The following is a 25,692-nucleotide window of genomic DNA, read 5'->3' on the forward strand; positions in this document are numbered from 1 at the left end:
CTAATTTATTTCTTATATAATAGTACATATTTTTTTTAAAAAAATACACTAAAAGTAGGATAAGCTGGTAAAAGAATCTTGCTTTGCATCCCTACATTTCTATAAGCGAAATGATGTGGTTGTAGAGTTGATTTTTAGACTGTTTTTTCCTTTTTCGACAGTATATAGTTTTTACTTTGGTGAAAATTAAATCTTTCTCCCTCCTGTTTAAATTGATAGATATTCGTGATTTAATTATCCATGCCTATATATATGTGTGTGTGTGCAAAAAAAAAATATTAACGTATGCTTCTTTACACAAGTACTTCCTCCATTTTAAAATATATAAGATGTATATTTTATTTTGTTATGACAGAGCTTTTACCAACAAGTACTATGTAAGAATATACTAATATTTTGACACAATTTTTTATAAAATTAGAGCAATTGTTGATTAAAATCTTGTCCAATGAAACAATATATGCCAAACAGGAGTATTTCAGTATCTTTTCTTACCTTTTTCCAATTGAAATGACCTGTTTGCTGCCGGCATGCAAGCAAAACTATTCTTATATATCTTCGCACGTACGAGGATATTGATACCATACATGCAATTGTTTCTTCTTCTTCATCCTAGATAAGATCAACTACTTATTCAACCTCATCAAGTTAATTCGTTTTGTGTCAATTTCATCGGATAAAACCGATCGAGGTGACTACGCTTTCTTGGACAGGATAACAAATTTCTTGTACACAGGAGAATAATTGATCAACCTAGTGTCGTCTCATGTGTCCATTCTACAATACAGTCATACAGATAAGATGAAATCCCTATATATCCTTGTGTGTGTGTTTTTTCTCTGAAAGACAACACTTGAGACCTATACATCTTTCTAGCCTTATCCATGCATATGTACCAACTCGTACGAATATGCTACCATGTCAGCGTATTTGGACGTTCTGATCAATCTGCTCATCCAGCAACAAGAGCTAGAAGAAGCAGGGAAAGTTCAGATAAAAGGCCTAGCTACCACATGAAAGATCAGATAAAGTTCAGACAGTGAGACAGTGAGACAGAGTTAGCAGTTTGCAAGGGCATCGATGCTGATGCTCACTGAATTTTCCCAGCTCGTGAGGCCGTCTGCATTTGAAATTGCATTGCATTGCATGCCTGAATTGACTTCAAAACTAAGAACATGTTCTGTTCTGCAATCTGTACTACTGTCCATGCATGGCGACGCCATGCTCTGAATTTTTCAGTACAGGATCAGACGATCAGTTGCGCTCGCTTGGTCTGTCCATCGACTGGTCTAGTTGGTCACACACCTTTCTGCCAAGCTTCTTGATTCTGTGGATAACAGCTTGAGATCACTGCAGGTCTAGGTTGCTGCCTACTACACTGAAGCTTCCTGTCAAGCAATCCATTCGTTGGTAGTATTGGACATCTTCCTTCTCAAGATTGTCCCAAATTGACCTCAAGGCTGAATTGTTGTGTTCCAAAAGGCAGTCTTCCACTATTTGCTTCAAATCCCAAGAGTAGTCAATTTCTTGTACTCTGTGATTAATTTCAAAATTTTAATTACTAGTAAATATGTTATGGAATTTGGTTAGCTCCGTAATTCGGGCGGGAACCGTGGTAAATATAAAACCAAGATTAGTACTGTGAGACAGAATTTCTACTCTTCTAGGCTGTCACTGAGACAGGTTGTACTACTGATCACAAGAATGTTGTCCATGGTGAGCTTTTGCATGGGCAAAAGAAAAGGAGCCCAACTTGTAGTCTTGTACTTTCCAGGTACAGAAAAGAGCACAACTTGTGTCCATTGATTTCAAAAATTCAATGAACTGAGCAATACGATTCTGGAATTCAGTTCGGCCTGTAATTCTAAATATGAAATCAAGACTAGTACTTACAATTACAGTCAGACAGAATTTTCTACTCTCTTCTTATTCTAGGCTGTCACTGAAACAGGTTGTACATACTACTAATACTACTGATCACAAGAATGTTTTGTCCATGGTGAGCTTTTTCATGAGCAAAAGGAAGAGAGCACAACCTGTACTTTCCAGGTACAGAAAAAGTTCAGTCCTATATACTCCTGCTTGGATGGATGGATGAGTGAGCTGTGATCATTCAGTTCAGAGATCTTCAATCCTTCACACTTCTGCAACAGTTTTCAGACGGCTCTCCTCCGTCCAAATGGTCCAAATTGTTGTCAAAAGCATCAACACAATTCCATCCTCTCCTCGCTCGATCCAGCTCCACTCCCGGAAAGAACGACGTCGCAGCGTCTCTTGGAAAATGTGTCGCGCGATCCGGGCCCCAGCTGCAAGCAGCAACGCTGCAAATGCTAATTAACCTCGTGAGATTCTTGAGCTACTGGGGAACGACGACGAGCATCTGATCAGTGGTGATGAGTAATCTAATTAATTAGCTCGACAAATTCCTTAAGCAAAGTCTCTGATTAGTCGAAGTTACTAGGAAATCAAGCTCTTGGAGAAAATGGCAAAGATGCAAGTGCGTGTGAACTCGTGAGCTTTCTTGCATTTGGAGGATTTTTTTTTTGTGCATTCCACATGCAGGAGAAGGAGATGATGCCGTTGCAATTTGCAAATAGGAATAGGAGAGATAGGATGGAATTATTTTTTTGGTTAAGTTTCATCAAGAGAGTATCTTGTGCAGGAGGACATTGTTTTCGATGGATTAGTGGTAAGGTTGACGGAATCGGTACACATGATCTGCAAAATCTCTGACATAATTCCATCTCTGTAGGTGTTACTGTGTTCTTCAGACATTTTTCAGAGGCTTGAGATTGCAACTTTCATACAAAATATCTATGTTGCTTGCTTGCTGGATTGCAGAATTCCATTATCGAAAAAAAAATCTGCGGTTTCTTGCATGTAGCACAGCACAAGGGACGATGAAAGTGACAAGCATATGCCAGGGGAACATTTTGCTTTTCTTCCATGGATGGCATTTCGGCCATTTTTCAGGGAACATTCAGAGATTCACCGGCATTCTCACTACTTTGGTAAAATCTGTGGATTGGACAGTCAAAAAAAAACCATGAACAGTGATCAACTAAGAACATCAGATACATAGATGCTGCCACTACTGAGTGCTGTACTGCTGTGAGCTAGCTGAAGCTATGGCATTTTGCAGATCAAGAATCTGAGCAGTGAAAAGCAACTGATGATTCCGAGCAATTGGCGGCAAAGCGACGATCGATCTTTCGAAAGATCGATCGAAAGCCACCAGGTCCAATGGATTGTCAGGCATCATTATATTGGCTTGTTCTTATCTATCAAAAGTGACAATTGCCATGAAGGAAAAAAGAGATGAGAGGGAAGGCTCATTTGCCGGGAGGAAGGATTTGATGCCCCTACCTCTAAGGGAATTCCTTTTTCTTTGGGAGCTCAAGGAGAAAGAGAGGATGAGAGTTCAGAGACAAGTAGTTCATGCGATCCCTGTAGTTTGCCGGGAAAATGTGAATCCTATGATTCTAGGGAGGATAGGTTTCAAATGATCTTGCTTGAACATGTTTCTTACCATGAAAACGACATGGCAAGAATTTAACATCAACTCTTTATTTCAAAACTAAAATCATACTTGTGTTCTTGACACCGAGTAATATTGTCGAAAACAAAAACCAAAGGTAGTATTTTTGAAATTCAGTAGCTTCAATTCGATAGTTCGATTCACTGGAATTCAGTAGATTAATTGTGACTAAACTTCAGTAAATTCAGTAGCTTTGATTAATTCAACATAATTGTAGTAACAAATGGTAAAAATACTTTCCACAGATCAAATTCAAGTACCAGGAGACATACATATGCCTCTAGCGTCGTCTAGGGTGCTTATCATCAGACATGAGTAACGGAATCATGATGTTCCACTAGTGAAACTTCAGTGGCATGGCATAAGCATAATTAAACTGGCTTGAGAACAGCAAAAGATCGGCCAGAAAAACAAGAAATGACACTTTGGCTTTTGCACGTATTTACGTACGTACGCACAAGATTGGACCTTGGAATTGGCCCTGATTGATGGATAAGGTAAGAACAGACTGCATGTGTCCCTTTTTCTCAAAAAGAAAAAAAAATGGTCGATAAAAATTCTGTCTTTTTTAACAAATTGTAGAGTACTACTTTTAAAAGAGACCACTATAAAAGTTGTTATGAACTAAGGCCTGTTTGTTTCAACTTAAGATTATTGAGCCAGATTATTATAAGCTGGATTATAATAAGTCGGCATAGAATAAATTGTTAGCTGTTTGTTTCTCTAGATTATTAGATGCTTGTTAGCTGTTAGCAACCCAATAATCTAAAAAAGCACCTTTAGAGTGGATTACTATATTATAGTAATCTGGCTTACAGATTATAATAATCTATCACAATAAGCTATCTGTTTGTTTCAGCTTACTCCTAATAATCCAGATTATAATAATCCTAAGCTGAAACAAACAGGGCCTAAGGTATTCTTTAGAATAGAGGAATTTTGTGAGAATTTCCCAGGGAACTAGAGTGATTCATGTGAAATTTAAGTAGAATTCCTGCGTTACTAAGGCATGGTTTAGTTCCCAAATTTTTTTCCCAAAAACATCACATCGAATCTTTGGACACATGTATGGAGCATTAATTATAGATAAAAACAAAAACTAATTGCACAGTTTGCATGGAAATCGCGAGACGAATCTTTTGAGCCTAAGAGCAAGTTTAATAGTATAGCCAACTACTCGCTCCAAATCACCTATAGTCAACTTAATAGCCAATTCATACAATAGTTACATACTACACTATTAATATCTGGTCCCACCTGTCATACACATATTGTGTCTTGGAGTCCGTGCTACAGCTGGCTACAAATCTGTAGCCCGCTGCTCCTCTCTCTCCTCTATTATCTCCTTAAAATATGTTTATAGCTAGCTTATAGCCTGCTATTGTACCTGCTCTAATTAGTCCATGAATAGCCATAAGTGCTACAGTAGCCCACATGTACTAATGACGGCTTAATTAGGCTCAAAATATTCGTCTAGCGGTTTCCAAGCAAGTTATGAAATTAGTTTTTTTTCATTCATGTCCGAAAACCCCTTCCAACATCCGGTCAAACATCTGATATGATACCCAAAACTTTTCTTTTCACGAACTAAGCAAGCCCTAAGAGGCTAAGAGACCTAACAGGAAGAGGTGATGGAACCGAGCTGGCTGCTGACGCCTGTGAGCAAAATATAAATTATTAATTCCTCCGGTCAAAAATATTTGTTGTTTAGGACAAATTTGATTAAAGAAATTCCAGCAACTAAGTTTGTGTCCGAATAAATTTACAAAATATGATAAGTTTGTGATATTATAATGGTACACTTTTCAGTGAAATTTATGTATATAGTTTGTTTTGGTTTTAAACAAAGCATTTGAAAATTATTAATGGCTGAAATTTTAAAGGTTTGACCAAATATTTTCCTAAACGGTAAACATATTTTCATCAAATGGAGTATAACAGAGAGATCAGCAAAAAGAAAAACTTATCAGGCCAGAAAAACTTGATAACAAAAGCTCTCGAGTTCACTAAAGAAGAAAGTGGGGAATTATGACAATCTTACAAATTACTACCATTGATATGCTCCCCGAGAACCAAAACAGCAATGAGTAAAAATAAATCATAAATTAATTAATCACCGGAATTTGTAGAAAGTTTTTTTATTTCCGAAAGCACCTGCGCTCCTGCATTTATGTAGTGGAACAGAATTGGTCGGCATTCTCTAAATTCGTTCTGATTGATTTCTTCTCCTTTTTGTTTTCCTTTTTGTGTAAACTCTGCACAATTTGCACTTTATTTATTTGGGTGGAATAAATTCCGAAAACTAATTTTATGTTAGAAATAAATTTACCAAATCTAATAAATTTATGATACTAGCCAAATGTTTGTGCTTTTGCTATAGATAAAACAATATATTATAATACCTAAAATAAATTTTAAAATAATTCCTCATAAAATATGTTATATATCATTTTGGCATAGGAAATATTCACTTAATTTGATTTTATATATGTGGCTATCCATCTAGATTTGATTGATTTTTAATACTAAAAAGCTTTTTAAGGTGTAATGTATAGAACTACAACATTCATCGCTGTTCTTCTACAGCAGTATAGATTATAATAATACTTTTGGAGGCAAATCTATGTCTATCATTTGTTTTGGTTTAAATTAAGCATTAAAGAAATTGTTGATGGTTGGAATTTTAAAAACTTGACCTTATTTTATCCTAAATGGCAGATATTTTTAAATGACGAAGGTTGTATAACAGAGAGATTAGTGAAAAGAAAAACTTATCGGACCAGAAAAAACTTGACAAAAGCTCTCAAGGTCACTAAAGAAGAAAGTGAGTAAGGATCCCATCGGATGCCCTAATCAGTCAAAGATAAAGCGAAAATTAGAACTTTTAAACTTAATTTTGAGACTAATTTTAACATATTCTCAATGTAGTTTATTTTTCAACATTAACTTTCAAGTCACCAAGAAGCTATATATAAAACTTTCACCTATAAATTTATTTTTATTTTCTAATAAGTCGCTTTGGCTTATCAGGGAATATGAGCAAACAATGGGACAGTAAATATGCCAATATTCTTACATTTGTTATGCTCCCCCAGAACCAAACCAGCTATGAGTAAAAGTAAATTATAAATTAATTAATCACCGGAATTTCCAGGGAAGATATTTTTTTATTTCCCAAAACACCTGGGCTCCTGGATTTATATCGTGGAACACCTTCGGTGCCCTCTTTTGTTTTCCTTTATCTGTAAATTCCTCACAATTTGCACTTTATTTACTCAGGTGGAATAAGCCGTGCTTCTCGTGGAAATTAATCGCGATCGGGTTGGCATGTATAAACTGAATTTTACTGAGTTAGACCTAACGAAGTAAATCACTGGTATTTCTACCATAAGCTACATAGTTAAAAATAATAATAATAAGCTACATGAGAATGCCAGCGCGCGATCGATCAAATCTCAGAAGTAAAATACCGCCAGAAGATGCACGAAGAAAATAAAATTTGGATCAAATTAGTAAATACAATGCACGCACCTGATCCAAAACGCATCTTGAACAAAACACTAATTCTAAGTTCAAACATGACTTTTACTCTTTTTTTCTACAAACACGGTACAAGCACAAGCATCCACGCATATATGCGTGCACACTCACCGCTATCAATACGCATACGCACACTGAACCTAATAATTAACTGTAAACATAGGCTGTTAAATCTAGAATTTGAACCTAATCAATAAATTCAACCATAAAAACCTAACAAGTTAAATATATGCTCGTTCTCTAATCATAATTTCTCCGGAGCAGGGCAAATACAAATATAAACATGCACGATCGTATATTTATATATCAATACTATTACCGGCCAATCTGGTTAACTAGATGAATACTCCATCACATTGCTGCGGAAAATTAAGTTGCATAATATGTACAAATAAGATGTAATTTGATTATCAAAACTAAAACAATTTGATACAATTTTGAGCCTAAAAATAATTGAGATTGCATGTTTTTAAGAGAGAAGAAAGAAGAGACAATTTGAACCATAGATCTATCATCCAAAGGTTAGAAATAATTGGAGTGATGTGGCTTAATAAGAGAAGAGAGAAATAACATTAACTACACTTAGTGGTGATGAACTATATAAGTATGTATATAGGATACCGGTTACGTCCGGTCGATTTAAACTTCTACTCCCTCCATCATTTTAATGTGTGATTTTGTTAGTTTTATATGTAATGTTTTGTTACCTGTGTTATTAAAAGTTTAGTGTAAATATAAAAAGAATACAAGCCTAATATTTAATTAAATTGAATGGTTAAATCAAATGTCATATTAAAATAAACAGCATCCTACATTTAAAAACAAAGGTAGTATATATCTAGCCATAGTTTCAATATTCCGTCACGTACTCGCATGAACCTCCTCCTCTTCTTCTTTTCTAAAGAAGACAATAAGCTCTAGCGTTCACTGAGGAAGGATATACTCATATACATGTGCATAATCGCATTCTAAGAAAAATTTATGATTTTTTACTGATCTCATAACCAAATAACTAGCACTGGTAGCACACTTAGTGTGCTATAATTCACCCGGGTTCAAATTCTCCATTCTAAATTAATATTAGAACTTCATTCTTAAGATTTTAACCCGAGTATAAGTGGAGGGTTCACTACCCCTATCTATATATTGGCTTGTTTGTAGTGAGAGAGAACTATTAGGCAGGTCAGACAGTCGCCTGGACTTTGCAGCTACCATCTTCACTATTGACAAATGTCGTTACCTGTAAAAATCAGTTGATCACCAAAAAAAAAAAACGCTATTAGTCATATGGACTCGACGGTAATGCTAGCTCTGCCACTGCTTGTTCCCGTCATGCATGCTGATATAATTCAAATCACAGTTATATATATGATTTATTTATTTATTTATATTTATTTTTTGCGAACACGCTGTTTGTTTCTCCTCAACCATACACATGTATTTGTGCGAAGTGTTCACTTGTTATGACCTAAGAGATTAATTAAAACTGATTGTATACATTTGTAGCACTGTCACAACATCAACCAGAGAGTGATAATTATTTCATATTTTCATTCCCATCCAAAACCACTTATATTCTTCAATAAATTTACATAATTAATTAAGCTGCATGCATACACTAGTATTATTGGCTAGCTAGTACTAACAATTATACCAGTATAATTAATTAACACACACACCTCTTAAATTAATTATTCATTAGTAGCTTCATCCTTAAGACTTAGCCGAAGAACAACAACCCAATCTCTGCATCGATCTCTCTCTCGCATCGCATGGCGGCGGCGGCCGGAGCTCAGGCCGGAGGCGGGTGCGCCGCCGCCGGAGGAGGAGCCCGCGGCGTGGGCGGCGCCATGGCGGCGTGCTCGGCGCAGCAGTTGGACTGGTACTGGTGGAACTTGGCGATGTAGACGGCCGCCTCGAGGTCCACCGTCCGCCGCCCGGCGAGCGGCCACTCGCCGTCCTCGTCGCTCGGCCGCACCCGCCGCTGCTGCGGCCTGTACCCGCCGCCGCCGTCCAGCTCGGTCGACGACGACCTCGACGAGCAGCACCCTCCCATTTGCAAGCAGTTTATAGCTACTCGATCGAGCTAGCTAGCTAGCTATAGCAGTGGTTGGTTGGGCTTAGTTAATTTGCTTAGCTTTCGCCATGGGAGGTGGTGAATTTATAGGCGCCGCGCTGATCGAGGTGTGGAGGTGGGAAGAGAGGATGGTGGAGAAGAAGCGCACGCGGAATACGCGCGAACGGGGGGGATTATTCCCGCGCAAGTTGCAGCTGCGCGCGTTAGCTGCTATTGCGCGGTTTCGACGGTGGGGATTTGATCACACGTTTCTCGACCCCTTCACCCTTGAGATTGGTGATCTGCAGGAGGTTCCATGAGCTAACTAGCTGGCTACACTCTCCGTCTTAAAAAAAATAAAAAAGTAAATCTGAACACGTACTTATCTAAGTTCATTTAGCATTTTTTTTTTGGACGGAGAGAGTAGTTGATTACTGATCGATCTAGCATAAGATCGATGTACATCAGCAGTTTCGATGGTGGGAATTGACTGTACGTTTCTCAATCCCTTTGATAGAGGATCGATGAGCTATCTAGATACGCTCTCTAAAAAGAATAAACTTTAACAACAAATGTGAATACGTACTTATTTAAATTTATTATCAGTTTAATTTGGAACGGAGTGATGAGTAGCTGATTATATACTGATCGATAGATGTACATGACCACACACAAGTTGCTGCAACTTTGCAGCCGTTCTTTATCTTGATGGACCTGGATCTGCAAGAGCCTGCATTATTGCCATGAAATATTGCTATAGTTCACAAGGAGTATATATGTATGACGTATAGATTAAATATGGATCAATCATCAATGGATTCTTGGTCTGTAGGACCTGACAAATGATTTGGTGATTGAGCATTTGGACTTGATGGATTACACTATACCACCTTCATGAAAATGTCAGTTTTGGATATTTTCGACTCCAACATTAAATTCAATCATATTGAAAATAGAAAAAAAAAGATTGGATCACTACTATGAAATTTTCCCCGTGCTCTCTCCTCCCTACCCCCAAGAAAAACTCCATGGGCATTCCATGAAAGGAGACAAATGTGGAGAACGCCAGGTGAGGTCCACATTGTCTGTTACTAGAAACAATTTAAGTGGACCGTCTATCTAAATAGGACCATTTCCATAATTCACTGTGTTTAAAATATATTATCAAAGACAGTGGAGTAAGTTGTCGGGGCTCTTAAGGAGGTCACTTAAAAATAGCTACATGTATTAATAATTCTCACAGGCGGCTATGTTAAGTGGCCGCCTATGTACACGATTGTTTGTACAGCCTTTTGCTTAGAAATGACCACAAGGCACATCTATGAAAATACTTTTAGCCTGTCTAGAAAAATGTTCATCTTAATAGTGGATGCATGGAGGTTGTATGTATCGATATATCTTGTTTTTATCGGGTTTGTAAAATATATTATAATAGAAATTAAATGTTAAAGTTGTATCTTGGAGACCATGTCGATATCTAAATCAAACGATTCTCATGGGCATTGGCAAAATAGCCAACTTGATGTAATCGTATGAGATTAATAAAAGCTTCCTTTATAAAAAAAATGGCAAAATACCAGAAGGAGGTTTATTTTGTAAAGAAAAGGATAATTCCTAGTACCTTCCAAAGTACTGAGGTACCATAAGATTAAAATTATGCTGCTTGACAGTCGATATATTCTTAATAGCCGTAAAATCACTCAATTAGACGCTAGGACAAAATAGGCCCTAATAAAAATCATTAAGCTAATATACCAAATGTAACTACGGCGGTAGACGAAGATTGCCTACCGTACGTAGAGAATAAGAAGGCACCTGTCTTGGGATAAATTCCAACCGTTGGATTGGACTGCGAAAAGAATGGCCTAGATCTTCTGCTACAGTGATTATGGCCTACTAGTACGGAATACTGTGGCTACAGACTACAGTTAAATGCATTTCTTTTTTTAAAAAAATCAGCAAACAACATGATGACAAACTAACTATTCCCTATAGAACAAAAAGGTGCATTCTGGATAGCATTTTTAGGAGTCAAATTCAGGTGAGCTTCTGAATTCTGTTCAAATGAAATTTTTCTGAAGTTACAGTCACAGAAGAAATTTCTGAAATGCATTGTTGCAGTTACTTGTCATCGGATCTTCAAAGTTTGCATGCTCCAGTATGATTTGGAATTTTGGATTAGTATAAATATGGTGTTTATATTTAGCGTTTCATATAGCAAGCGTTACCAATAAAAACTGCTTCCAACTTCTGATTCAAATGTGATTTTTGTTGGGGAGATCAGTGAATGGTAAGTTCTCTCTTTCGCTAATCAAGAAGAGAAGTTCCTGATGGAAGTCCTAGAAAGCAAATTATCTGGCATGCATGCTACTACTAGTTAGGCATAATTTTACCTCTAATCAACCTCAGCCACCCTCTTTCTTTGACCGGACAATTAGGTGTAGTAGGTACTCTTTTGATCTTGGGTTGCAAGAAAAATTAATCATTTTCTTAGTACTAGTAATGTGCAGCTGAATGTGATGCTCTCACAGTACATTGTAAAAATCACAACTGTCAAAAGGATCATTCAGACTTCTGGAATTGTTCTCTGAAAAATCTAGCTGTGCAGCAATGCTTTCCTCTCTGATGCTCACAGTAGATTGTAAAATTAGAATTGCCAAAAAAAATCAAAATAAAAAATAACTATTGCCAAAAGGACAAGTTGTTCTCTGAACAAATCTAGCTGTGCAGCAATGCAAGGATGCATTCTTCCCTGATGCTGAAAGTACACTGTACAATTACAGTTTCCAAAAAAAGTCAAAATAAAAAATTGCCAAAAGGATCATTCAGACTTCAGGAGTTGTTCTCTGAACAATCTAGCTGTGCAGCAATTCACTCCTCTCGGATTAGAAATGACATGAATATTTAACTGCTAATCATAGGAGCAATATCCCAGTTGAGCTTCCACAATCCACAGCATGCAGTGACTCTTTGCATCATCCATTAGGGCACTGATTAAAGTAAATTCAGATAAGGGAAGCGAGAACAAACTGTTTAGATAAGGCAGTTTATGACGATAAGCCAGCATCTTAGGGTCACTAACATGTTTAGTCATTTCAGGGCCATTTTAATAACCAGACATGGCCAAGATTTGGCCTACCTCTTTACCTTCAGTACTAACAAGTCAGGGACCAATACCTCCTGTTTAGGAGAACAAGAGGAACAAATCTTGATTAGCATGCAATTCCGTGATCTTACATCCTAATCAAAACTCTAAAAAAAACACTTAAAAAGAAGCATTCACATTACCCCAAATTCAGTACCATGTTCGGTGCCTAACAAGTAGACAGGCAAAAAGTTTTAGAGCAAATTATTCCTGCTCCCTTTAGCTATATACCGCGTATAATTCTCTATACTAATCTGTAATTCAGTATAGTATAGATTATACCAGTTTACTACTGATCAGTGATCACTGAGAAAGACCAGTCAAAAAGGGAATTCTGCCATGTAAATGATTCTAACCACCCAAAGAAGATATCATACAGCATATTGCAGTAGAAGCTTTGCTGCATACAGCTCCAGTCTTGCAGTCTCCCAAGTACCTTCTACAGATAAATTTTTGCCTAGTTGTATCAGAAGACAAGCTGCAAACTGCAAGATCTCTTTGCTTTTAGGCCTTTGGTTCATTATTTAATTTAGTCCTCGCCGTACATGTAATGCGTTCTTGCTGTAATCGCAATGTTGGGATGATCATGCATAACAAATTTTAGGCAGAATCCTAATGATGAGAAGAGGTCCGGAGTTGTTAGGCGAGAGCTACAAATTTAGATGTAAAGATATTAGATATGTTCATGTCATAATCTCTGTTAGATTAATTAATTTGGATTCTCAATGCAATAATGCAGAACCATCTCCATCTGTATGTCTTTGTGTCCAGATGGCATTGGAAGCCGCAGCTAGAGATGAATCTTGGCATAGGAGAGTGAGTTCATGGCTTCCAAAGAAAGATAGCAACCAAAGAGAACAAAGAGGGGATTAATTTAAGATATTTCTCACCTTTAAAACTGAGAATTGTTTTCATATGACAAAGTGTTTACCCCTTTTGATCAAACTAGCAATAATTTATCGCCTCCTTTCCTTTTGTACGTGCCGAACAAATGAAGAACAATAGAATCTTACAAATGGTGGTTACTACTTACAAAACCTAGAAAGTATAAAGCAAGCATCATCACTAGAGTAACATGGAGAGTATGAAATATCTCACTTAGTTTATGAGGTTCCGATATGCAATTCTGAGAAGAAAAAAAACAACCGGTAAGAGGTTAGGGTGGTTTTTTTATTAAAAGAACTAAAGCAATGACCTGTTTTGATAAAGAAAATATTAACCAACTGCCGAATTTAGTATATTCTGATTTTTTTTTATTAATTATGCAACATTGCACTGTTGCCCAAACAATATTGCTACAAGAGTTATTTGACAAAATTATTAACAGTGCATCTATTATGTTTCTAAATGGCAGCTATATTTTCTAGACAGACATAATAGATGTTGACTGGCATCATCGCAAAAGCAATATAACGAGATTACAAAGAAATCAATTTTCAAATAGATACATCATCAAGTGGTTTAATGGATCACCTTTCCTAAAGCTATCGCGCTATCAAACGAACTATACGAGCGATTTGACACAAGTTGAATAAATTGCACAGTAACATTATACCTTATCAACCATTGTCTGTTGCAAGAAGATTTTGCCTTTATGAATATTATGAATAAAGCACTTCCAGAGTCCAGAGAAGAGAGTTAGGCAGTGATACCCTTTTTTTTTATCAGCCAATTAAATTCAGAGTTTCACTTGTACAGTCCTAACTGCCCTGTAAAAAGCTTCTTTTCTTTTCATTGTTATCCCCTCCTGATCATGATTCCTGATAATACTGAGTTTAAACTTGAGGCAGTATAGGCCCTATCATATTCCCCTGTGTGTAGAGTTAGAACAAATTTCAGTCTTTTCTCCTCTGCTTTTTCTATAAAGTGTGTATGAATTTATTCTGCTCAAGTTCAGCAAGAAGCTTATATGAGCCATAGATATACTAGTGCCGGCACCAAGAACTCTAGCTGGAATTTTGACTTGTCCTGGCAAAATTTTCTGTGCATCCATGGCCATTGAATTGCGCGGTTCGCGAGACGTTTCAATCGAATTTTCTTCAGAATTTTCCACTGGTGCACTGAGGTAAAAGAAAAAAAAAAGAAGCTGGATTCATAGTGCATTATATTGCAGCAGATAGGGATTCATGTGTGCTGTTCAATCTGTCATTCTGCTGTAACTAGTGAAACGGGTGGCTGTTACTTGCGTTCGCGTTGTGCCCTCTGCCACTGAAATTGTTCCAGGTAGGTACCTTTTGCTAGCTGCTGTTCCTCTAGCTTATCGCTGATTAGCGAGGTAGATGCATGGAACATCATCAAGGAATAAACTGTTTTTTGTCTTTACAATGCAACCAATCTAGTGCTGATTGTTTTTCAATAAATTGGATCATTATGTCAAAAAAATGTTAGCATTGCTTCAAAACTATGTGATTGTCCATCTGAAAACATATTTGAAAACCAGAGCACAACAGGAGGCTGCAACTCCAGTACAAAATTTCCAAACTTTTCAGCTTCTAACATATGCCATTGAGGCTGTCATTGGGAATGTCGGATGTATGCATCCTGGGCATGCGCATTTACAGGATAAACAGAACGAATGCATGCATGATAAACATTGAGAATCTCCAGCACGGGCATATTATTAACCTCCCAGAACTAGCAGTGTATATCTCATATCATACATGCAGCATTTGAGTTTGAACTAACAAACAATCGACTAACTTTGACAAATCAAATAAGAATCAACAGTTACAGCTCTTGTCAGAATTCATGCTTCCATGGGTTGCCTAACCTGGAGGCTTGAAGGTATAAAAAAAGGCAGTTAAAACACCGACGACAAGTTTACACTTTACAGAAGCATTCCCATCTTGCAGAGCATTACTTCTCCAGACTATATTCAGGAATCACCTCATATCAGTTAAACGACAAGATTTGGTAGCTGTGGAAAGGAAACTGAACTCTGGTGTACAAAGCAGCGCATTGTCTCTTTTGCCAATAACAATCCATCAGTAGACAACTTTTGCCGATTTATTTACGTCCATGAGGTGCTTGGTAAGCACTGCCAGGATTAGTTGCTGCTTGCCCAGCTCCATACTGCGGAGGCTGTGCACCTGACCCATAGGGTGACACCCCTTGCGCTGGGGCAAATGGAAATGATGCTTGCGCTAATCCATATGAGGATGGTAGCTGTGCGTGTCCATATGAAGGTTGCTCCTGTGCATGTGCATATGATGGTAAAGCCTGGGCAGAGCCAAAGTTACGTGCTGTTGTTGCACTGTAGGATGTTGATTGAACAGGAGGTCCAGATGCATGTGACTGTGGCACTTGTGCAGATCCATAAGCGGATGCAGCTTGTCCCCAAGCATATGAAGGTGGTGTTGCCTGATTTGATCCATAGTAATCAGCACTACTCCCATGAGCAGCTGCAGCTGTTGCCTGTCCTCCAAGTGCAGGTGCTTTAGAAGGATCATATCCAGCACCTTTCAAAGAATTGTAGCCTGCGGCACCCCTTGATGCATCATGTCCTCCAGCTTTTGAAGAACTGAAGCTAGCAATACGAGAAGCGTCATACATATTGCCTCTTGATGGATCAAATCCAGTCCGAGGAGCTGTGCCAGCTGGGTTTCCGCTTAAAGAGTCTCCCAGTCCAGCAGGTGGTGTCCTTCCCTGCAATAACATTTGAAATACCATCGTTACTAATACATAAAGATTGCTCCAGCACCAGTTAGAAAAGCAGAAGACAAAATATGAAATTGTCATTGCTACAAGGAAAAAGGTATCGTAATTACTTTATGATCAAGGGTGCACCGCAAGAAAAGCATCCATTAACTTCAGGACAGAAAAGAAACGCACAAAGGAATCAATGAACAAAAGTAAAAAAGCTAGTTAGTCCTGCTTTCATTTACGGTATTCTGTACTTTCGATGAGATTGCATTGGAAGCCCATGAGAGCTTAGGATTTGATCCAAATCCTTGATTCAATCGTATCTTTGTTATGAACTCATTCTACAGTAGGTGTAATGATCTTTGAATAAACTGGTACAATGTATTTTGTATAACTCAGTGCCATAACTTGAAGTCTTAAAATTTAAAACCAAGCAAAAGCGCAAAACTAGCTAATGGCAAGGGGTATCCCGATTGTGCAAATAAATCAATTTAATTACACAAGTATAGAATAAGAATTTAATATTTGGGACTGAAAATAAGATGGCAATTGTATAAATAAACAAAACAATATCCGCAAAAGTTAGCAAAATAATAATTAAAAACTTAAACCAGTGACATTGGAACTAACAGAGGCCAAATCCTCGTGCTCTTGCTATTTACTGGTTTATTGACCTGTGCTACTGTGCATAACTTAATTCAAGGTATATGCATAAACATCATAGTAGAAGTGCTTTCATGATAGAGACTAGCCCATGAAGGTATAACAACAAAAAGGCTCAACTTCCATGACAGATAAATTCTGAAGGCTATGGAGAAGTGAGGTTTGCCTAGTGGAGTTGCAACGACAATGAAATGATATACATAGTCATCCAGATGAAACATGCTTCACAAAATAATAAGTTCCACCGTATGCTGGTTATCTATTTAGGAGTTATAAAGATGCTCACCTGCGCAGCTCCATAACCGCTATCATAAGCAATTTGTCCAACAGGAAGACTAGGCGCGCCATCATCCTTTTGAGCAGTATTAGTATTGTATAGCATACCTACACATAGAAAATGTCTCATGGTGTGGTTTCTATATATGCTACCCAAAAATTGTGGTAAAAAAAATGGAACAACAGATAAACGGCATGCCTCCTCTGTCAATATTAGCCGTGTTCATCAGCTCAGCACGAAGCTTGTCTAGCTCAGCGACCATGGTGTCATAATTCCTCTTCATCACCTGCAGCGACTCGGAGTGATCCATCCTGAGTTTCCTTTCGTACTCATACGTAGCCCTGAGATTTCGACCGGTGCGCACGCAGAAATCGATGTCAGTCATAAATCAAGTAAATTCATAACTAAAAGGCACAAACGCGGAGCATTTCATATCGCGCGGCACCTGAGGTGCTGATACTCCTGCCTAGCGGCGTCGCGCTCGGCCACGAGCGCGGGGAGCTGCTGCGCCTCGCCGAGGTTCCTCTGCAGGTCCTTGCTCAGCTTCTGCGTGTCGGCGGCCAGCTGCTGCCTCGCGACGACGAGGCCCTGCGCCTCGGCGTGCGCCTGCTGCAGCTCGGCCTTGACGGGGTCGCGGGCCTTGAGGTCGGCCTCCATCTTGGCGACCTTGTCGAGGATCCCCCTCGCCTCCTGCTCCTCGGCCGCCATCGCCGCCTGCCCCTGCGCCTGCAGCCTCTGCGCCTCCTGCTGCGCCGCGGCGAGCTCCTTCCGCAGCGAGTCGTGGCTCATCGCCAGCCGGTCGTTCTCCACCGCCAGCTTCTGCAGCTCCCCCCGCTGCGCCATCAGCTTCTGCTCCAGGATCTCCGGCGGCGGCGCCGCCGCCGCCAGCATGTCGTACGGGAACGGCCCCGGCATCCCCGGTGCCCCCCCGTACGGGTCCCGGTGCATCATCTTGTGCGCCCCCCGGTGGTGGTAAGGCGGCGGCGCCCTCCCCTTGCTCCCCATGGTGGGAAGGAGAGGGAGGGGGAGATGCGGGAGGAGAGGTCGTTACCTCTCGCGGTGGCCGGCGGCGGCGGCGGCGGCGGAGGAGGCGGCGGGTCTAGGGTTGGTCGTCGTCGCCGGCGTGGGGGGAGGAGGAAGACGGCTTCGGATTTCTCACTGAAATTTTCGTGCTATTTCAGCCCACGAGCCCAGGAATGGGGCGAGAAGGACCGGATTGTAAAATTCCGGCCCACCTGAGGAGGACAGGATTGTAATTTCTGTATTTGTGCAGGGACCTATTAGTATTTTCCCTATATTTTTTTTTCTCCTCCCCCTTCCTTCCCTTACCCTAGCCGGCGGCGGCGGCTGCACGAGCACGAGCACAATCCCCGCGAGCTCCAAACCCTAGCCTAGCCGCACGCGCGCGCGCCCGCCGCGCGCCACGGTGGCCGGCGGCGCTCCGTCCGCCGGTGCTCGCGGGCTGGGAGGTGAGGCCGTGATTTGGGGGGTGTTCCTGGCGGCGGCGGCGGCGGCGGCGTGGGTGGTGAGGGAGCGGAGGCGCGACTACTGCATCCCCGACTCCGGCAACTGCAGCTGTGGAAGCTTCACCGTGGCCGGTAAAAATTCCGTGCGTTCATATGTAAATAAATATAATGGAATATCGAAAATATTTGTGGAAATAATTGGGGGGCTTCATTTCGTGCGTTCGTATGTAATAAATATAATGGCTTATCGAAAGAATTTGTGGAAATAGTTGGGGGGTTTCTTTGCTTTTGATGAATGTTTAGACATTGAGCTGTTCGTGGGTAGAATTTGTGGATTTTGTGAGGGTTTCCCGTGATCTTTCTGTCCTGGGGGATGGAGAGGAGACGGGATTAGGGTTGGATCACTGACGTTTTGGGCGTAGGTTTGGGATCTGATGAGTAATCATCATCTCACCACGGTGGCGAAAAGTGTGTCCAGAAACTAATGGATGGTCATTTCTCCAGTTTCAAGTTTTCCACTTTATGTGATATAGATAGAACCCTCAGTTCCATATTCTTCAATTTAAGCACTGGGACCTTTTGTTTTGAGTTATATAACTAAATTAAACTGTTGGGAGGATAAGGGGTAAGAAGAATATTTTCTCTACCAATAATAAGCTGTTGTAAGCAATGCAGAGAAAAGTAAGGGAGTGATGGGCAGATTAGAGTTTCTGCCAAAGTCCTTCAAGTCTTATCTAATTGAAATTAGGTCCAAAAGTTTTGAAACCTATATGTATGGAGGGGATATGTAATAGTAATATGGAAATTAGGGTATCCTGTGCGTTCCCAGCATTCCAGTACCAAAAGTACACTTACATAAATAGTAAATTGTTGCACGCAAAATTAATCATCTGACTGAACAGAGAGTAATATATATTTTATGGTTATCTACGATTGGCTGTCTAAAACTCATTTGCCTGAGTAGTTAAGTGGTAGCTTCTTTAAAAGGATTAGGATACCAGGAAACTCGGTAAAAAAAATGTTCTGTTATTATTTTCTGTCTGTATCTCTGTTAATATAGTGGTATAGATTATAGTAGTATTATTCTAGTGAGACTAGATAATTCATGTGCTGGATGCTGTTTTTATGTCCTGCCCCATTTGTTTAAGGATGGCCTGCTGCTTGTGTCTCTCAAAACTCTTTAAGTTTTTCACTCGGCAATATGGTAGCCTGATAATATCTTGAACTTGATGCACTGCCTTTAACTGGTAAACAAGTATCGGCTGCACAATAAGTACTTTCCCATGTAGATTAACTTGCTGAGCATACATCCTTAATTCTGCAAATCATTAACACTTTCATTGAACCTCTTCTTAGGAAAGTGTAAGTCATGGGGAGCAAACAGATAGTAGCTGTTCTTCAAGTAGGTGGAGAATTCAAAACTGATGATGATGGACAGATGTCCTATTCTGGTGGAGAGGCGCACGCGATGCATGTGAAAAGTGATTGGACTTTTAAAACATTCAAACATGAGATATCTTCAACGCTCAATAACCTCAAACTTGACTCCTATGTGTTCAAGTACTTCCTTCCGAGGAATAACAAGACTTTGATTTCAATTTCCAATGACAAAGACCTAAAACGCATGGTTGAATTCCATGCAGAGTCAGAGACAACATATATTTATGTCATGAAGAAGGCTGACAACAGGTACCCTTCTGACTGGCATAAACATCTTCATAAGTGGATATCCAAAAATGACATGAGACATTTTTTTCAGGGTAAAAACATCTGCCGTGGTGCCTGCTGCTTCTGCAGATCATGCTGTAGCAGCAACTACTCCAGATGGATCTAAGAGGCAAAAGATTTGTGCAAGTTGGGAGAATGCGATTACTGGAGCTGGTCAAGTGTTTGAAGGTCCAAAGGAATTCCGTGATGCACTACACAAGTATGCCATTGCACATAGGTTCCATTACAGATTTGTCAAGAATGACTCTTCTCGTGTCACTGTGGAATGTACCGCTGAAGGATGTCCATGGCGTATACATGCATCCAAGTCTCCTGCAAAGAAGGATTTCATGATTAAGAAAGTTTTTGGAAGTCATACATGTGAATCAGAGTCAGTCAAAAGTCATCGTCTAGCGTCTCAAAAGTGGGTGGCCAGTGTTATTAAGGAAAAATTGCGTGATAGTCCAAACTATAGGCCAAGAGATATTGCTAATGATCTTCAGCGGGAATATGGGCTAAGCCTGAATTACTCCCAAGCTTGGCGAGGCAAATCAATAGCCCAGAAAGAACTATACAGTTCACATGAAGAGGCATGCAACCAGCTTCCTTGGTTTTGCCAAAGGATTGTCGAGACAAACCCTGGAAGTGCGGCAACAGTAGAGGCCTTGGAAGATTCAAAATTCCGCTTCTTTGTTGCATTTCATGCCTCCATTCAAGGTTTTGTGCATGGCTGCAGACCTCTCCTCTTTCTTGATGTGATATCTGTGAAACCGAACAAGCATTGGAAGCTGTTGGCTGCTACCTCAGTTGATGGTGAAGGCGATATGTTCCCAGTTGCACTCTCTGTAGTGGACGACGAGAGTCAAGAAAATTGGCATTGGTTTCTTGAACAGCTAAAAGCTTCATTGCCTGTGTCTGGAGAACTAACATTCATATCAAATGGCAAATGTGGTCTGTTGGATGAGGTCTCTCTTATATTTCCAGATAGCTATCATGGCTACCATGTCAACTATTTTATTGAAGAATTTAAGGCACAATTGGATGACAGTTGGAGTGAAGAACTAAAAGATACAATGGTTGAGCATGTTAAGAAAGCCATGTATTCATGCAAAGTTGATGAATTCAACCAGTGTATTGAACTCATCAAAGTTGAATCTGATAAGCTTGCTGAATGGCTTTTGGAGACTAAACCTGAGAAGTGGTCAGATGCCTTCTTCAAGGGGTCGCGACTTGGCCAGTACACCTGCAATGTTCCCGAGACAATTCTTCAGTGGGTCCCCAGTAGATATGAGCTCTCAGTAGTGCAGTTGGTTGATACAATCAGATGCAACTTGATGGAGATGATGTATACGCGCAGGGAATATTCGAATTCATGGACGGAACCGCTAACTCCATCAACCAATCAGAAAATTCAGGAAGAGATGGGCAAAGCTCTTACACACAGTGTTGTTTGCTCAACAGGCAATGACGGAAACAATAATGTGTTTGAGGTATGCGATGGCGCTGTCAATGTTGTCAACATTGATACATGGGACTGCACCTGCAGAAAGTGGCATGTCTCTGGGATCCCATGCTCACATGCAATTGCGGTGTTTGAGCGCACTGATCATAACCCACTTGACTTCTGTGCCAAGTATTTCACAACAGAGTGCTACCGCTTGACCTATGCCATGTCAATCAATCCAATACCTGACATTGTTGTGGCTGCTCCATCAACTGACCCATCACAAGGCGAGGCATTACATCAATCACCGATTCTAACCCGGAGGCAGGTTGGAAGACCAAAGGAAAAGCCAGCTGATCCTCGAATCGCAATCAAAAGGGCGGTGCGCTGCAGCAGGTGTAAGGGTTATGGGCACAACAAGGCAACCTGCAAAGTCCCTATCGCAGCATAAAACCCTTGCCATATGTTCTCAAGTGTAAATTATGTTGTGCCTTTTGTTGCCCTTTTATGAACTCGTTCTAGTGGAACCTGTGCAATGCCATCATGTATCTTTTATCAGATAACGTGTGAAACATAATCTTATTCGGTGGTTTTAGCTCCAAGTATGGTTTGCCTAGCACTAGCCGGTACTTTTAGATTGAACTTTTTGTGGTGGGCAGAATCTGGGAAAAGGATTGGAGTTTTTTGTACGTTGTTATCCAGCACTCCCTTCCTCCATATGGTTGTAAATTTTGACATCCGAAGATAAGTTATTTTATTTCTGTTGAACTGTGCAAATCTTTGGATGAGTAATAATATCTCGATACTACTCTTAAACCGTGACATGGATGAGTAATAGTATCTCGATATTACTCTTAATTCTTAAACCATAATACCAGGTTGATGCTTGTAACAAATACGTGTTTAGCATCAATTTAACCGTTTTAGGTTGTATTTAAACTCCTGAAATTTTAACTATTTCTTCTAAATATTATTTACTATCATATCAAAAATACGCATTGTTGGGGCATTAGAGGTCATCAGATGCCACCAATCAACGGCTTGCCCTCGCCTGTTCTGTTACATCTTCAGTTTCTTGTTCATTACTAATCACTGCTAATAATTCATGTCAAATGCATCGAGTAATATTTGGTTACTGTTCTTTGTTTTTTTTGGGTGATGAGGATAGTTGACATTAGAAATGTTCATTGAAAAAAAAAAACAATTATAACCTCTGAGAAATACATTTGTATAGAATCTTCATATTATATTAAACTAAATACTGCAGTGTTTCGGTTTTACTCATCAGTTACCACTCGGATATTCTGAGTAAAGAAATGACAATTAGTACTCCTTTCGATTTCTAATATTTAGCATCATTAACTTATGGACCATTTGTCATTTTTTTTTTTTTTTGCATAAGTCACGCTTAAAATACATTTGATGATAAAACACATCACAATAAATAAATGATATTTCCGTGAGTTAGAGTTGGATACCACAATGTAACCATGACGACTTAGCCACACGGGGAGATGATGGTGGTGTGGCCATAGACTTGTAGCGGCTAGTTGCTATGTTGATTGGGGAGCAGCGTCCATAATCATAGTCACAAGGATGTAGGTTTGGGTGAACCTCGTTAGCAAATATCATGTGTTCCTATGTCGTCATATGGCATGTCTTAGGTGATCAATGAGAAGCGATTAGGAAGGTTGGTCGTCATTCCGCTATATCGACTAAATTTTATAACATTATATTTTAGAACCGAAGGAGTATCACTAAATAAATGTGGGTTTATTACCTTCCACTAATACACCAAAAATCTGAATCATGACAACCCATATACAGCAAAGATCATAAATCCGTGTAATCTGTGAAAATCGCATAGCAATAAATATATCCCCATTAAACACTTGCTACAATTTCCCATGGAAAAGTTAAAACCTGCCTGAAATATCTTCTCTATGTGTAGACACCAGCCAGTACACCCAGCGAAATACACCACCCTAGAAACAGCCGCGCGGACGGACACCACGTGCAACCCGTGCGCCGCGCTCGTCCCTCTCGGTCACTGACAAGTGGGCCTCACCGCATCGGCTGGGTTCCCCAAACATGGCCCACGTCGCTGGCCCCACTCATCCTCATAGTATAGAATCTTCATATTATATTTAAAACAAATATTGTAGTCTTTCAGTTTTACTTACCAGGGGTAGAGATATTTTAACCAGCGTGCCAGTTCTCCGGGTTCCCTGCTTCCAGTATTTGCATCCCAGTAGCATTTTTTTTGGTTTGATGCCATTAACTTATGGATCATTCATCTCATCCAATTTTTTTATACATATGAAAAAAATCATCCTTAAAATATCTTTGATGATAAAACAAATCACAACAAATAAATGATAATTGCATACTTTTTAAATAAGAAAGTGGTTAAATATATTTCCAAAAGTCAATGGCATCAAACATTAAAAACCGGAGAGAGTAATAATATGATAGTCAAGTGGTGAAACTTTATTTAACCTGGGAAAAACATATTACACACTTCTAAAAATGTTTATAGCAAATAATTGCAAAACTCAATGAATTTCTTTTTTTTGTTTTTATTAGTAAATACTAAGATATTCACATCAAATCAATCAATTCTGATTCCTACAAACCATTATTCTGAGAAGTTAATTGAAAACACAATATGAAAATTTATACTACTTTAAGAGAACATAGTGGTGATGGTGATTCTCCCCCAAGGGCTAACATCCTTCCCATGAACCTCCACTTTATATTTTGTTCATTGTTAGTCACTGCTAACATTTTCACACCAAAAACCATAGTATTTGATCATAATGAAATCATTCTCTATGTATTTTTGTAGTATTATAATGGTACGTATAATAGATATTTTCAATTTTGAGTTACCACTTAACACTAAACTTAACACTAAGATATTACTCTATTTTCCCCCAAAATATAAGGTGTTCATATTACTTTTAGCTGATACTTAAATTACAGGACAAGCTTAGCATAATGTATGTGATGTCGTTAGATTTGTATTAAAAAAACTTTTTCATAATGTTAGTTTCGTAGTTGTTGATTGTATACTATAAGTAAACTAATGATCAACGTATAATATGTCGGAAAGATGGGCTTAGACAGACGTGGGAAACCACATGTCTGTGATTGACTAGAGGCTCTAGGTGAACTTGATCTGCTCAAGAGTGCTTGGGAGCAAGAAATGCAAAGCAAGTGTTTGGGTTTCCCCAAGGATAACAACTATACATATAAACTAGAGTAGGGTTATTACTCATCCCGAGGGTCTGAACTAGTATACAAATCCCTGTCTCCCGTCTACCTTATCGCAAACTCACGTATACCTTAGCACTAGTGTTCCCCATACTATACTAATACCGTTGTCGGTATAGCTCATCGATAGATACACATCAACCCGTTTTACTTACCATGAGAACACATATACCCCTTCCCGGGGTGCTAATGGGTTCTCGCGGTAAGACAACTGGAGTGCGGAAACCATCCCCTTCCCAGAGGCTACCATGTGGTGGCCCCTAGGAGAGGATGACCCACCTACTCACCTTGACTTATTTTGGTCAAGCCATGCCTAGCATTCCCCTACCAGTCCTTAGTCATGACCTCTATCTTAATACAATGCCACAACCTAGTTGGCCCCATGTAACAACTCATGGGACAAGCGGCTGCCTCTGAGCAGCTTTGCAGACACGACTTCGACCCGAGCCAATTGACCATAGTAGAGTCTCATAAGTTCAATCTTTCTTAAGACTTTGATACCTAGACAGGTGATGGGCATATAGACCTCCCCACCAGGGTTCGTATTTGGCCTAGGCCGGAGAAACACTCACCCACCACCCACACAGTTTTGATGACTTGCATTCCATGTTAAGCAAACCGGTGAAGTGAGGGACTCCTTAGCCACGATGCTAATCACGTAAAATGCTAATATGTCTTACTTCCTCCGTTTCATATTATAAGACTTTCTAGCATTACCCACATACATATATATATATATATATATATATTAATGAATCTAGACATATATGTGTGCCTAGATTTATTAACATCTATATGAATGTGGGCAATGCTAGAAAGTTTTATAACCTGAAACGGAGCTAGTATATCTTTAGAATGGAGGGAGTGTCATTAAAAGAAAATCTGAATTTAATACTTTCCACTAATACACCAAAAATCTGAATTATGACTAACCATGT

General features: G+C 39.4%; 2 protein-coding genes across 2 annotated transcripts; one reads left to right on the forward strand and one right to left on the reverse strand.

Annotated features, from left to right (window-relative positions):
• Nucleotides 1-14,866: 14,866 nt before the first annotated feature.
• Nucleotides 14,867-18,053, reverse strand: LOC4328582 (protein FLX-like 2). Its single transcript, XM_015770423.3, has 4 exons — nucleotides 17,307-18,053; nucleotides 17,060-17,202; nucleotides 16,871-16,968; nucleotides 14,867-15,924 (listed from the first exon to the last, which is right to left on the reverse strand). Exons 1-4 carry the CDS (start codon nucleotides 17,864-17,866, stop codon nucleotides 15,286-15,288), a joined length of 1,440 nt encoding a protein of 479 aa, XP_015625909.1. The 5' UTR covers nucleotides 17,867-18,053; the 3' UTR covers nucleotides 14,867-15,285.
• A 119-nt stretch (nucleotides 18,054-18,172) lies between these two features.
• On the forward strand, nucleotides 18,173-22,246 carry LOC4328583 (uncharacterized). The gene is made up of 3 exons (XM_015770422.3): nucleotides 18,173-18,459; nucleotides 19,684-20,016; nucleotides 20,087-22,246. The coding sequence occupies exons 2-3, from the start codon at nucleotides 19,697-19,699 to the stop codon at nucleotides 21,927-21,929; spliced, it is 2,163 nt and encodes a 720-aa protein (XP_015625908.1). The 5' UTR covers nucleotides 18,173-18,459; nucleotides 19,684-19,696; the 3' UTR covers nucleotides 21,930-22,246.
• The last annotated feature ends 3,446 nt before the right edge of the window (nucleotides 22,247-25,692 follow it).

Source organism: Oryza sativa, chromosome 2 (genome assembly GCF_034140825.1).
Source record: "Oryza sativa Japonica Group chromosome 2, ASM3414082v1".
NCBI classification, from domain to species: domain Eukaryota; kingdom Viridiplantae; phylum Streptophyta; class Magnoliopsida; order Poales; family Poaceae; genus Oryza; species Oryza sativa.